Source organism: Ananas comosus, unplaced genomic scaffold (genome assembly GCF_001540865.1).
Source record: "Ananas comosus cultivar F153 unplaced genomic scaffold, ASM154086v1, whole genome shotgun sequence".
Classification (NCBI taxonomy): domain Eukaryota; kingdom Viridiplantae; phylum Streptophyta; class Magnoliopsida; order Poales; family Bromeliaceae; genus Ananas; species Ananas comosus.
Window position 1 is genome coordinate 2,744 of NW_017891246.1, and position 13,680 is coordinate 16,423.

The 13,680-nt window shown below is 35.3% G+C and overlaps 2 protein-coding genes across 2 annotated transcripts in view; both read left to right on the forward strand.

The window, feature by feature from the left end:
* LOC109704770 (LRR receptor-like serine/threonine-protein kinase GSO2) overlaps positions 1 to 2,117 on the forward strand; it is a 4,681-nt gene extending 2,564 nt beyond the window's left edge. Inside the window, exon 2 of the mRNA XM_020225547.1 lies at positions 1,885 to 2,117. Coding sequence (XP_020081136.1) covers positions 1,885 to 2,117 — 233 coding nt within the window. The remainder of the gene's footprint in view (positions 1 to 1,884) is intronic.
* A 9,446-nt stretch (positions 2,118 to 11,563) lies between these two features.
* Positions 11,564 to 13,157, forward strand: LOC109704772 (phytosulfokine receptor 1-like). Its single transcript, XM_020225548.1, has 2 exons — positions 11,564 to 12,825; positions 12,890 to 13,157. Exons 1-2 carry the CDS (start codon positions 11,596 to 11,598, stop codon positions 13,022 to 13,024), a joined length of 1,365 nt encoding a protein of 454 aa, XP_020081137.1. The 5' UTR covers positions 11,564 to 11,595; the 3' UTR covers positions 13,025 to 13,157.
* Positions 13,158 to 13,680: the final 523 nt, after the last annotated feature.

Consider the following 13,680-nt stretch of genomic DNA (forward strand, 5'->3'; position numbering starts at 1 on the left):
CTTTTTTAGGACGTCGTTCGATTTTGATCGTTCATTTTATGCCCACTTGATGGACTTTATTATGATTTCGAAAATTTACGAAATTTATTTTCTAGAAGTTTCAAACACTCTAGATCGTATTTAACGGAGTGGATCGTCGATTCGGAAGCACCATCATCGAAAACAACTTATAAGTACGAGGGCTCTAATACTCATAATAGTATAGTAGCCATAGCCTATATATATATATATATATATATATATATATATATAGTTGAGCTAGAATACATTCAAAAGCATCAATGCATGAGGTGGTGCTTTTGAGTTTTTAACCATTGGATGGAAGAATGTAAGGTTGTGATGATGGTGGTAGGTGGTGTTAGGTAGAATAGTGTTTGATCCNAGTTCATATTAACGGTATCATATATGTATCATTTTGATATAAAAAAAAACATTATTAATGCATACAATATTTAAAAAACAGGTTGATGACGTCACGTTTTCAAAAACAGTGAACGTACTCTTCTCATATATATAACTTAGATAAATAATTATGTCAAAGAATTTTTTCCGTAAATAACCAAAAATACAAATATTGTTCATTTAAGAAATGAGGTAAATGCAAGTGCCTCTATCCAATTATTGGTTTAGTGCGTTTTTTAAACACGTGAAATTTAAAAAATTAAAAAATTTAATATAAATTATATATAAAATATAACCTTGTTATCCCAATAAAACGAAAAATAGCACTGTTTTAATTTATCATCTGAAAAATAAAAAAAAGCAAAATACTTCGAATATATAAAAAATTTAAAAAAATACCTTGTCGAGACCAAGAAGAAAATATATATATATATATATATATATATATATATATTAATACGATGATATGATAGTTATCATGGTTCAGGAACCATGATAACTCAAAAACCAGCAACCTACTTTCTTACACGCCAATCCTACTATCACCAAGGGCCAATTTAATTATCACCAGGGGATCCCAACTCAAACTCGATCTTATGAAAATTTTCATAGTGGGGTAACCACGAAAATCCAAAGATCGGGAACCTAGATGAGGAAGTAATGATTATCGAGAACCTAGTTTGTGATAAGATGGATTGTGGTGGATGGTGGTAGTAGTGTTGGAATGTAAGAAGGTAGGTTACCAATTTTTGAGTTTTCGTGGTGGAGTACGTAACTACGAAAACTTACATAAGATCGAGTTGATATATATATATATATATATATATATATATATATCCGAGGACTCGGCAAAAGCTACTACCTCGAAGGCTTAGCTGTTAGCCGAGGCAATCTAAACTAGATCGCATAAACTTCAAAGATCTTTTATTCAAAACGCTAAAAAACTATAATAAATGGATCACTAGCTTTTCTAAGTTTTAGATATTTAAAATTACCAACTATAGGCGGCAAAAGTTCAAATTGCCACATCTTCATAAGTTTAATCTACTTTAAAACTATCTTTTAAGAAATATGATAGATGTTGTTCTAGTCATACAAACTAGCTTTTAAAATCACGATATAGTATTGAAAAATATCCTAAAAATAAAAGTTGGCAATTTTTTATAACTAAAACTTAATAAAGCTAACAATCCATTTACTATAGCTTTTTAACGTTTTTAATAAAAGATCTTTGAAGTTTATGTGATCTAGTTCAGATTGCCTCGGATAGCAGCTAAGCTTTTAAGATAGTAGCCTTTGCCGAGTCCTCGTGTCTCCGGAGGCACGAGGATTCTCGTGTCGTCAGGACGAGAGAGAGAGAGAGAGAGAGAGAGAGAGGGAAGTTATTAAAACAAGGTGCAGTAATCACTACTACGAGACTTTTCAGAATAGTATGGAGCGAATAGCACACTAAGTAGCTAATTTTTCTAATGCATTCGAAAGGGCTCACTCGGCGTGGTTTTGGTGATGAGCCATGGATTGCATCTTCGTCGGCCAAATCGGAAGAAGAGAAATCGGAATTCAAACAAGAAGGCATTTGCCGGCTACCAACTCGATCTCGAGTACTCGGCAGTGAAGCTCGTCATTTGCCGACTACCCGTGGTGTTCGCGGCGTTCCATTGTCAAGTGAAGTCGGCGCTGAAAACACGATATATCTTTTCTGTTTGTCCTGCTAAGCCCGGCGACGAAACATCTTATAATGCCGACTTAGTGGGGATTAGGAAAAAATTGTATATGTTACCCCCCTCAATTATAGGAAATTCTACACTAGTCCTCTCAACTTCTTACTTCGTAAAATTAAGTGATTTTAGTCAAGCAAATCTATGAATTTTTATCAAATTAATTGGTAATTTCACAAAATTTACTAATTTTAATAAAATCTGAGTGAATTAAATGATAACTTTAATCACTTTAGAGAGTAAAACTATATCAGTCGATGGTTATTAACTAATAGAGTTATTAAATTTGATAAAACTACCTCAATTAATGATTAGTAAATAGTAACTAATAAAGTAATTAAATTCGATAAAATTTTTATTTTACCTAAGTATAAAAACTCCCAAAAAGGAAAAGAAGTTGAGAGGTCTCAATTAAAAAAAAAAGAAAGTTGAGGGACCAATTTCGCACTTGCATATTGAACTCGGACACGGATCGATCCTAGCTTCTACATATATGTTTACATTATGTAGAACGTAACAGGAGAATCTTTGAACACTCGAAGCGCAATTCGAATCAAATTCTGTCGGCTGCACGCGAGCTTCGATGAGAGTGGATTTTGCACTGTGCACCGCAGTGACTTGTATATCTTCGTCTTTTTCCTGTCTTTTTTTTTTTATCCTTTCGTTCCCCTTTCTCTCTCTGTGAGGCCCAGCTGCCTCAGTCTATTGCTTAGTTCACCTTCTTTATGAATGAAGCGGTAGCATGCTACCTTTTCTCAAAAAAAAAAAATGTTTGCATTATCATTCTCAGCTGATCAACTAAAATTATCGCTTTTCCCAGCCACAATTTGAAGCCCTTTTAGGTTAGGTGTTGAAAAAAGTAATTTCTGTCGAATTAATTTTGATTTATAATTATTAATTATTAGTTTTAATTATTAGTTGCTTCAACCCGTTTCGGCTCAGTATTAACCAATCTGATATTTGAAAAATCCAACCAGCAGTTAGGTCAAATCTAAATTTTTTAATCAGACTTACTTGCATTAAATACCTTTTGTTAGTTGCTTTTATTAGTTATCCTTTTGAAGACAGATAATATCTATTTACTATTAGATTTGGTTGAGATTTTAAAATTTTAAATTGTTCAATATCATTTTCAAATTATGTGACATATACTGAAATTATGGAACATACTCTTTAATATTTAAAAGATGTGGCCTGATTTTACAAAAAACAGAGAGAGAGAGTAATCGCATTTTGATCACTTTTTAAAAAATTCAACCTTAATCTACAAATTTAAAAAATATGATCTGATTTTACAAAAACGGAAAACCAATAGATCTTTTATGCAAAATGATATGTTTCTATATAATAAAATTAAATAGGATAATTAAACATTTATGATGTCCTTGTTGAAATAATTGGTACATCATTGGTTGACCCACTCTTTGAGTCCCTGACTTTTGACTCAATAATATTTCGTCATAATCATTATTTGACCCGATTTCTAAAATAAAAATGAAAACTAACCTTTGCCTCATCTACACTTCTTGTACTCACCATATCATTAATTCTCCCAAAATTTCGTCCTATATGTATATTTGGGTACTGTGGGGGAATTTTTGGGCTAGGTCAGATATATAGGCTTAATTATCAATAGTCAAGGTTTCGTCTATGAATATTTAGTCAATATTTCCTATGTAGAAAATTTAGTTTGAATTTTCCAATTTGTCCAAACTAGTTGCAACCGATTGAACGAATAATAATTTTCCACAGATAAACATATCCCAAAAATTCAAACTTAGTAATTAATTTTAGGGTCAAATGCATACAGCTCCTTGCAAACATAGCCAATTGCGGATATATCCCTACAAAATCGAAACTCCATAAGTTGTCCCTGCAAAAGTCCAAAGTTATGCAGATATGTCCCTGCAGTTAACATCTGTTAGTGAGCTGTTTGTTTTTTAACAACAAAGTCGTGAAATGACCATTTTACCCTCACAAATATATCCCTCCAAAAGTTTTTCTCTTCCCCTTCTCTTTCTTTTCCTTTTCGGACCGTCGAAGCAGACGACGGCGGCGGTGGCGGGGGGTCAGGTTTGCCGGCGACGAAGAAGAGGGAAGAACGCCGAGCACCGGAGCTCTACCCGGAGCTCGGCGCCCTCAACGCCGTCCCCTCCCTCGTCGGCCTCCTCGGTCACGACATCGCCGACATCGCCGGCGACGTCGTCTCCCTCCTCACCGACCTCACCGACGCCGACGTCCTCGATGACCACGACGACCCCGCACACGCCCTCGTCGCCGCCCTCGTCGNCCAAACTAGTTGCAACCGATTGAACGAATAATAATTTTCCACACATAAACATATCCCAAAAATTCAAACTTAGTAATTAATTTTAAGTGTCTGAAGTTCAAGGCCAATTTATAATAAAAAAAATAAAAAAAAAAATATCAGGCCGGGCCAGATGGGGTTATGCAAGGATTATCTCAACTTGATCTCGGACCAACTAAAAAAATTGAAGACTCAAGCCTAGCTTGGTCTCTCGTGTGCGGCTCTTATTATCAGTTTAGTTATTTCGATCTGGTTCAGATATGTAAAGAACAGGACCTAGTGAGTCGAATCTGATTTTTATTTTCCTTTTTCATATGATTTGTTTGCATTAGATAGTCCGTACGTGGTCTATTGTTTTTGAGTTATAATTGTGACAAGAAATTATTACTGCACATAGCGTATAGCATGCGGCACTTCTTTTTTTTTGAGAAAGGGGTAGCACGCTACCTGCTGCATGCGACACGTCTAAAACTCAATCATAGTTGCTTTCAAATCAAAATCAAATTATTTAATGTATTCTACAAAATTAAGAGCATCATTTTTTAGAATTCAAAAGTTTTTTTTTTTTTTGGAGAGATAGGTAGCACGCTACCCGCTTCATTTGTTTCATTTAGAAATAAACTTAGCTGGAAATGTGAATCAATTAGGATTCGAACTTGGGTCTCGGGTACCAACCACTAAGCCCTTTGCCACTTGCTCTAGAGACGGTCGGTGAATTCAAAAGTTATTAAATACCTATTTCGATATAAAGAATACTTTTCTACTAGTACGGTTCAACATAAAAATACTTTTTGCTACAAATGCTTTTAGAATTTGAGAAAAAATTGAAGTTTTTTTTCGCTGTGTTTTAGCAGAAAACGAAAACTCAAACTATGTAAAAAAAATTTTCATTCATATTTTTTTCACCGAACCAAACAAATATGAATTCTTTTTTTCATATCTGAATACATTAAGACTTTTGCAAGATAAAGTTAGGTTTTTGATTCATCATGTTTGTAGGGACATGTATGCAATTAATCTTTAATTTTATATCACAAAAATTTAGGATTTCAAAATAATTTTATATTATGTAATCTAAGACTTTATATTATTTATTGTATATCGTAATACTTTAAACACAAGTTATATTATAAGTTTTAATTAATTATGTAAATGCATTTTGCATTTAGAAAGTATAGGAGCTAAAGAAAAAAAATATCTTGTGCGTAACGTGCATACCTGCTTGTCCGATANTAGGATTTCAAAATAATTTTATATTATGTAATCTAAGACTTTATATTATTTATTGTATATCGTAATATTTTAAACACAAGTTATATTATAAGTTTTAATTAATTATGTAAATGCATTTTGCATTTAGAAAGTATAGGAGCTAAAGAAAAAAAATATCTTGTGCGTAACGTGCATACCTGCTTGTCCGATCACTATCAGGGACGAAGTTAGGACTGGATTTTAAAAGGGACTAGAATACATACAAATCAAAACTTTAGCAAATAAATGAGATTTATCTAATCAAATTTTTTATGAGGAAATATATTGACTAAATAATTAGTGCAAAAAAATATTGCCCTTTTTTTTATTTTATACTTAAATTCTAATTATTTGATTTATTTATATAATTTCACTCAAATAACTTTGAAATTTACTAAATCTAATAGTAATTTAGTAATGATCTAATTTCTTTATTTTTTGTAAATACAATTATGACAATTGATAACTATTAGTTGACAGAACTATTAAATTTAATTTAATTTTTAATTTAATTAAATAAAATTATTATCTAAAATAATTAGAAGTTATGAAGGTACTAAGCAAAAAAATAAATAAATAAATTTAGTTGATAGCGTCAAGAACTTTTTAAAAAGATAGTTTGCTAGATATATTTTTGAGATTAACTAAAAATATATCTTTAAAATTTTTTATACATAAGGAATTATTATGCATAGTTTGAAAAGTCTTGGGGGGCCATGAAATAGCTCCACCCTTGTGTCGGACGGATTACGGATATGAACATATTGACTGTATAAAAATTTATAAATAAATTCTTATTTATGTCTATGTAATCCACTAGTACAAAAATCCATCCGTGATTTTTTTCAAATCGTTAGTTTTCCAAGTCCAGATATCTGTTAAGTCCAGACAAAGACCTCTACAAAGAATAGTCCAGACCAACGCGACCTATGTGCTATGTGGGACCGAAGAGAAAATCGTCGATTATTTATTTACACGGTATGTGTTTTCTAGATTTTTAATGGTAATGATCAGGAGAGCGTCCAACCTTGAGACTTGGGAGACGACGTGAATCTGGTCTGAAATAATTGGATTGCTAGGAATGGAACGCAATCTACGAAAACTAAACTGATCAGACTAGTAGCCTACTGGTTGATCACTTGGAAGGTCAAGAATAGTACGATCTTCAGACAGATCTAGCCAAACCCCCTCCTAACAGTTTACAAAATTAAGCAGTTGATGAATCTTTGGAAGCAACAACTCTAAGCGAATAGACATTATTGCAATCGGTTTTTTTTTTCCACCCACTTCAAGGCCTGTACTGTATCACCCCTGTAGCTTAGTTCATCATATCAATGAATGAAACGGGTAGCGTGCTATTTTTTTTAAAAAAAAATAAAATAACCCATACAGAAACTTTTACGAGAACAAGATCCATAAAAATGATCCATAAATGAGTAAGTGGCAAAGGACTTGATGGTTGGTACTCGAGATCCAAGTTCAAATCCTAATTGATGCACATTTCTAGCTAAATTTATTTCTAAATGAAATAAACGAAGCGGGTAGCGTGCTATCTACCTCTCCAAAAAAAAAAAAAATCCTAATTGATGCACATTTCTAGCTAATTGATGCACATTTCTAGTTGGTACTCAGAGATCCAAGTTCAAATCCTAATTGATGCACATTTCTAGCTAAATTTATTTCTAAATGAAATAAACGAAGCGGGTAGCGTGCTACCTACCTCTCCAAAAAAAAAAAAAAAATCCCATAAAAATGTGAAATAACTCTTTATCTGTTGGCATCTCGGGATGTTTACCCCAAAACTTCATATTATATGTCCTTAGGTCCTTTTGGTTGGAGGAATTTTGTGAAACTTTTGAGTACGCTATTTTTAGCCAGTATTATAGCTTTTTGGCAGGGAGAGGAAGTCTACTGTGTGTAACAATTACACCGTATTATTTATATTCAGTGAAATATATATTTTTTAAAAAATATAATAAAAATATTTTTTAAAAATTATAATGGGATGAGTAAATCTAATAGTAATTCAGTGAAAATCTAATTTCTTAATTTTTTTGTAAATACAATTATGACAATTGATGACTATTATCTATGTCAACGGGTTAGATTCAGGGCGGATTTTCAAAAATCCAAATTCGAACCCGACTCCAAACCCGAGATCCGAACCCAAACACAAATCCGACGGATTTTAAAAATTTATATCCAAACCCAAATCCGACCAAAAATTCGAAACCCGAACTCGAATCTGAACCCGAACGCGAAATAATTATTTCTTTTTTCAATATTTCAAAATATATTATATTAAATCTAAAATTTTAAAATACAATTCAAATATAATATCAAATTTATATATATATAATAAAAAATAAATTCGGGTTCGAGTTCGGGTACAGTCAAAATCTATATCAGAATCCATATCTGTCGGATTTCTATTTTTGATATTCATATCCGAATCTATATCCATTTAGCATCGGATATATTCGTTTTTTTCGGATTCAAGTTCGGATAAACTTTCGGGTATCGATACTGGTTAACATCCCTATCTATGTCTACATAATCCGCGAGTACAAAAATCCATCCGTGATTTTTTTCAAATCGTTAGTTTTCCAAGTCCAGATATCTGTTAAGTCCAGACAAAGACCTCTACAGAGATTAATCCACACAAAGACTTTTAGGAGAACAGGATCCATAATAATGTGAAACAAATGTAAAAACAACTCCTTTTTTTTTCTTTTCTTTTTTTTTCTCGCTGCCCACCCCCGAGGCCATCGCTGTTGTTATATTTGGTTTAGATTTATAGTTATCTAAATTAGAGTTAAATTCTAATTTAATTGGAATTGGATTTAATTTGTCATATATAGATTATAATTAGTAGTGTAATTTTAATTGAATTAGAATTAGACTCTAGTTAGGAGACATGTATCGTATATACATGCTACGGCCAAATTAATGACGCTGCGACTCAAGTTAAGCTATGCTCTAATTAAGCCATATATACTGGAGAGAGTTGACTGAGCAAGGTTGGTCTCTACGAGGAGCCGGAACTTAGAATGTCAAGCAATCCTCTAATTAATTAGTGTTTCAGTGCTGTTGGTGGAGCGGCTGAGGAGACTTATTGATGCTCAATTAATTAAGTCAAGAAGGTGCCGTACCTTGCATATGGTGAGGCGGGCGGAAGGATCTCATTGTACGGACATGCTAAGTGGAGATGCTATATGCATATGCGCGTCAATCAAATACTTTATTTGGAATCTTAATTTGAGATTGAGATCTTCTTTGTACTCCGCCTCTTTTCGATATTAATAAATTATTTGGTCCGTCTTCGCCCATGGACGTAGGTCGTTGGCCGAACCACGTAAATATCGGTGTATTCTTTTTCTTTTTTTTTTCTTTTCGTTTCCTGCATTAAGTTATTTTCTGGATCTATTTTTCGTCGTTCCGATTTTAACAGCTGTCTCACCCATATAACCTAATTTATTTTTTTAATGAATGAAGTGGGTAGCGTGTTATTTATATCTCAAAAAAAACTCTTTATCCGATGGCATCTCGGATGTTTACTCCAAAACTTCATATTATATGTAGGGATGCAAACGGGGCGGATCTGGGGGCGGGAGACCCGCCCCGCCTCCCGCCCCGACTAGCAAAAATCCGCCCCGCCTCCCGCCCCGAATCCGTGACGGGTTAAAAAATACATCCCATAATCCGCCCCGCCTCGTAACCCGCCTCCCGCCGGCGCCCCGAATCTGCCCCGCCAACTAATATTTTTTATAAAATTATAATATTATTAATATTTTGTAAAATATAAATTAATAATTTTTAATAATATTATATATATAATTTAACAATATTAATGGTAAAAATTAAAAATATCAATCACAATTCAAAACAAAATTCAAATGTTTTAAATACATTAGAAATGAGAGTAATAACTTATTTGTATTTTGAACTTTTTTTGTAAATATATTATTTTTTAGAAATATTTTTTAAAAATACAAATGATATTCGGGGCGGATTCGGGGCGGGTCAAAATTTTTTCCGTTTCCTGCCCCGAATCCGTCTCGGATCGGAAAACTTATCCCGTTTTCTACCCCGAATCTGTTTATTTTCTCCCATTTACTGTCTTCGTGGGGGCGGATCGGGGCGGGAGCTCCACCAACTCGGATCCATTTGCATCCCTAATTATATGTCCTTCGGTCCTTTTGGGGTAATTTGTCGAACTTTTGGGCGTACGCTATTTTTAAGCCTATGTTATAGCTTTTTGGCAGGGAGAGGAATAGGGGTGGAAACGAGCCGAGCTCGAGCGAGCTTATGTCAGCTCAAATTCGGCTTGAAATTAATTTCGAGCCTAAATCTAGGCTCAAGCTCAGCTTGAAATTAATTTGAGCTGAGCTCGAGCGAGCTTAATTTCGAGTCGAGCCGAGCTCGAGCTCTAAACGAGCCGATTGAAATTCTCGACATTATATAATTAATAGTTTAATTTTTATAGAACATGACCAACAATTTGATGCAACATGTCTAATAGTTCAAAATACAACATAATTATAAGAAATATGAGCTAGAGTGACTTTCTGACTGGATGAGGGTCTGAGAGAGAGAGAGAGAGGGGAAAAACGTAGGGATTTGAAATTTTGAATGTTATCATGTTTTAGGGTTATGTGCAACAGTGAAAGTCTGAAAGAGAAAGTGTATTATGTAAATTTAGAATTGGGCTCAATTGCACGGTTGTACTTGTTGGGTTTATTTTATAGGCCAGCAATAATAGCCCAAATTAAATTAAAGCCTATATATAATTAAAATACATTATATTTATAAATATTATATATATATATATATATATATAGAGAGAGAGAGAGAGAGAGAGAGTCCGGCTATTATACTTTTATAAGTATTGGCTCCTTTATACTCATAAATTTTCGACCCTTAGATTTATTCCATTAATCATTTTCAACCGTTAGATCATACTATTTAACCAACTACCCACTCAACCCTAGGGAATCACTATCATTCTAAGTGGGGACCACCATCATCCTAACCGCACATCCCATCAATCAACGGTTAAAAATTTATGAGTATAAGGGGGTCTATACTCATAAGAGTATAGTAGCCCCAGCCTATATATATATATATATATATATATATAATTTTTTTTTTCGAGCTTTTCGAGCTTTTCGAGCCTAATTCGAACGACCCGAGTAATACTCAAGCTCGGCTTGAAATAAATTTCGAGCCTTTTATTTTGTTCAAGCTCGGCTCATTTAATTTCGAGTCGAGCTCGAGCGAGCCGAATATTGAGCCGAACACCAGTCGAACGCGAGCCGGCTCGCTCGTTTGCCAGCCCTAGAGAGGAAGTCTACTGTGTATAATAATTACACTATATTATTTATATTCAACTAAATATATATTTTTTAAAAAAATATAATAAATTTTTTTTTTACAAACTATAATGAAATGAGTGAGAGGAGAGCAGTTTAATTGGGAGAAAACACTGCATCACAACATGTGACTAATTGGGTGCATGCGTGTGCGGCTGTACGTGCACGCCAGCACGCGTGACCGATGGGGCTAAGGCCAGGGAAAAAAAAATCTCTTATGTAAAATAATTGGTTAGAATATGTAGACATTTTTTGAACTTTAGCTAATTAAAATTGATGCTTGACCATTTTTTATTTGATTTACACTCTCTCTCTGTTTACTAAAAATTTGATTTAGTCATTTATTTGACAAATTTCAAAATTTTGTGAGAAGCAAAAAGTCAGTAAAATAAATGGACAGTTAATAAAATATAGTCTCCGCTGAACATTGATTAACATTTTTTAAATTATAATAAATAGATACAAAACCAATGAAATAGTGAATTGTAAGCTACTATTCACTGCCCCTGCTTCACCCTCTCTCGTCTTCTCGGTACTTGCTGAAATGGGAAACAGCAGCGAACTCCCCTGCTTCTTCTTCTTCTTCTTCTTCTCCCTCCTCTCTCCCCATAGCTGTTCTCAGAGCCAACAAAGCTGCGACTCGAGCGATTTGAATGCGCTCCAGGGCTTTGTGGAAGGGCTCCAATCGAGTGATCTTGGGTGGAGCTTTAATGAGTCGTCTTCTTCAAATTGCTGTACTTGGGTTGGAATATCCTGTGATTTGGGCTCTGCTCTGGTGAAGAGGGTGATTGGTTTGGATCTCTCCAATAAGAGTTTAAAGGGCTCCGTCTCTTCTTCTCTTGGCGGATTAGATCAATTGAAGCAGCTCAATCTCTCCTACAATTCCCTCCGTGGACAGGTTCCTGCAGAGCTATTCCATCTCCCCCATTTGGAGCTCCTCGATCTCAGTATGAACATGTTATCTGGGCTTATCCCTGCCGAATCGAACCTATCGTCGATTCAGGTATTCAACATCTCCTTCAATTCATTCAACGGCACGCACCTGATCCTCGCCGGATCGAGCAATCTATCAGTCTACGACGTCAGCTCGAACAGCTTCTGGGGCCCCGTCGATACAGGTATTTGCAATTCCTCTGATTCCATTCAACTGCTTCGGTTCTCGGCGAACATGTTCTCCGGCGACTTCCCCGCCGGCTTTGGGAACTGCGGTTCCCTTTCCGAGCTCTCGCTCAATACAAACGGCCTCACCGGAACTTTGCCTGATGATCTTTTTACACTATCTTCATTAACCAAACTAAACCTTCAAGGGAATGCACTCTCTGGTACTGTGAGCACAAACATTAGAAACCTTTCCAACCTTGTTCATGTAGAAATTTCCTTCAATAACTTTTCCGGGGTGATCCCGGATGTATTTGATAGCCTAAGTGAGCTAGAGTACTTCGCTGCTTTTTCCAATAAACTCACTGGGGGTTTGCCCCCTTCTTTGTCTAACTGTTCGACACTTGCTCTTCTTATCCTGGGAAATAACTCTCTTACTGGAACTATTGCTCTTAACTTTCGAGCCTTGCCAAGGTTAAAGCACCTCATCCTTGCATGGAATTTCTTTTCCGGTTGTATCCCTCCCGATCTTCCCAATTGCACACAAATGCAGCGCTTAAATCTTGGCACGAACAATCTAGTAGGCGAAATACCCTCTAGCTTCAAGAACTTCACCTCTCTAGCCATTCTCTGGCTCTCCGTTAACAACTTTTCCAACTTATTCTCGGCACTACAAATCCTGCAGTGCGTCTTCCCGTCTTAAACACCCGAACTTTTCCAACTTATTCTCGGCACTACAAATCCTGCAGAGCTTGCCCAGTCTTACAGACCTTGCGCTCTTTGAGAACTTTCACGGCGGCGAACTTTTCCAACTTATTCTCGGCACTACAAATCCTGCAGAGCTTGCCCAGTCTTACAGACCTTGCGCTCTTTGAGAACTTTCACGGCGGCGAGTTAATGCCGTCGGAAGGGATTCAAGGATTTGCTAAAACGGAAGTCCTTTCCATTGCATTTTGTGGTCTTTCTGGTTCTATCCCGCCATGGCTGGCAAATTTGACCAAACTAAAAATCGTGGACATTTCGTGGAACCGTTTAACCGGGACTATCCCTCCTTGGTTGGGGAATCTTGATAATCTCTTTTACCTGGACATCTCAAATAATTCACTCACTGGAGAAATTCCTACTAGCTTAACGCGTATGAAGAGCCTTGCATACGGTGACTCATCACAGGATATCGGCATTGTGATCCAGAGAAATTCAAGTGGTCGGTTTCTACAATACAGCAGCTTTCGACCGGCGATAATTTTGAGCAATAATAAGCTAGTCGGGTCGATCTTGCCCGAGTTTAACAGCCTTGTGAACCTCCATGTGCTGGATTTGAGTTTCAACTATATATCAGGAACTATACCTGATTTATCGGGCATGTCGAAATGGCTCTGATACCAATTGATAGAAAATCACGAACGGTATGTAAAAATAAATAGAAAATAAATACATACCAAAATCCAGGATCAAAAATAAAATATAAGATAACTCACAGAGCGCCATAGAAAATGATTCTGATTAATCTTGCGGAAGCTAGAAGTCCGGG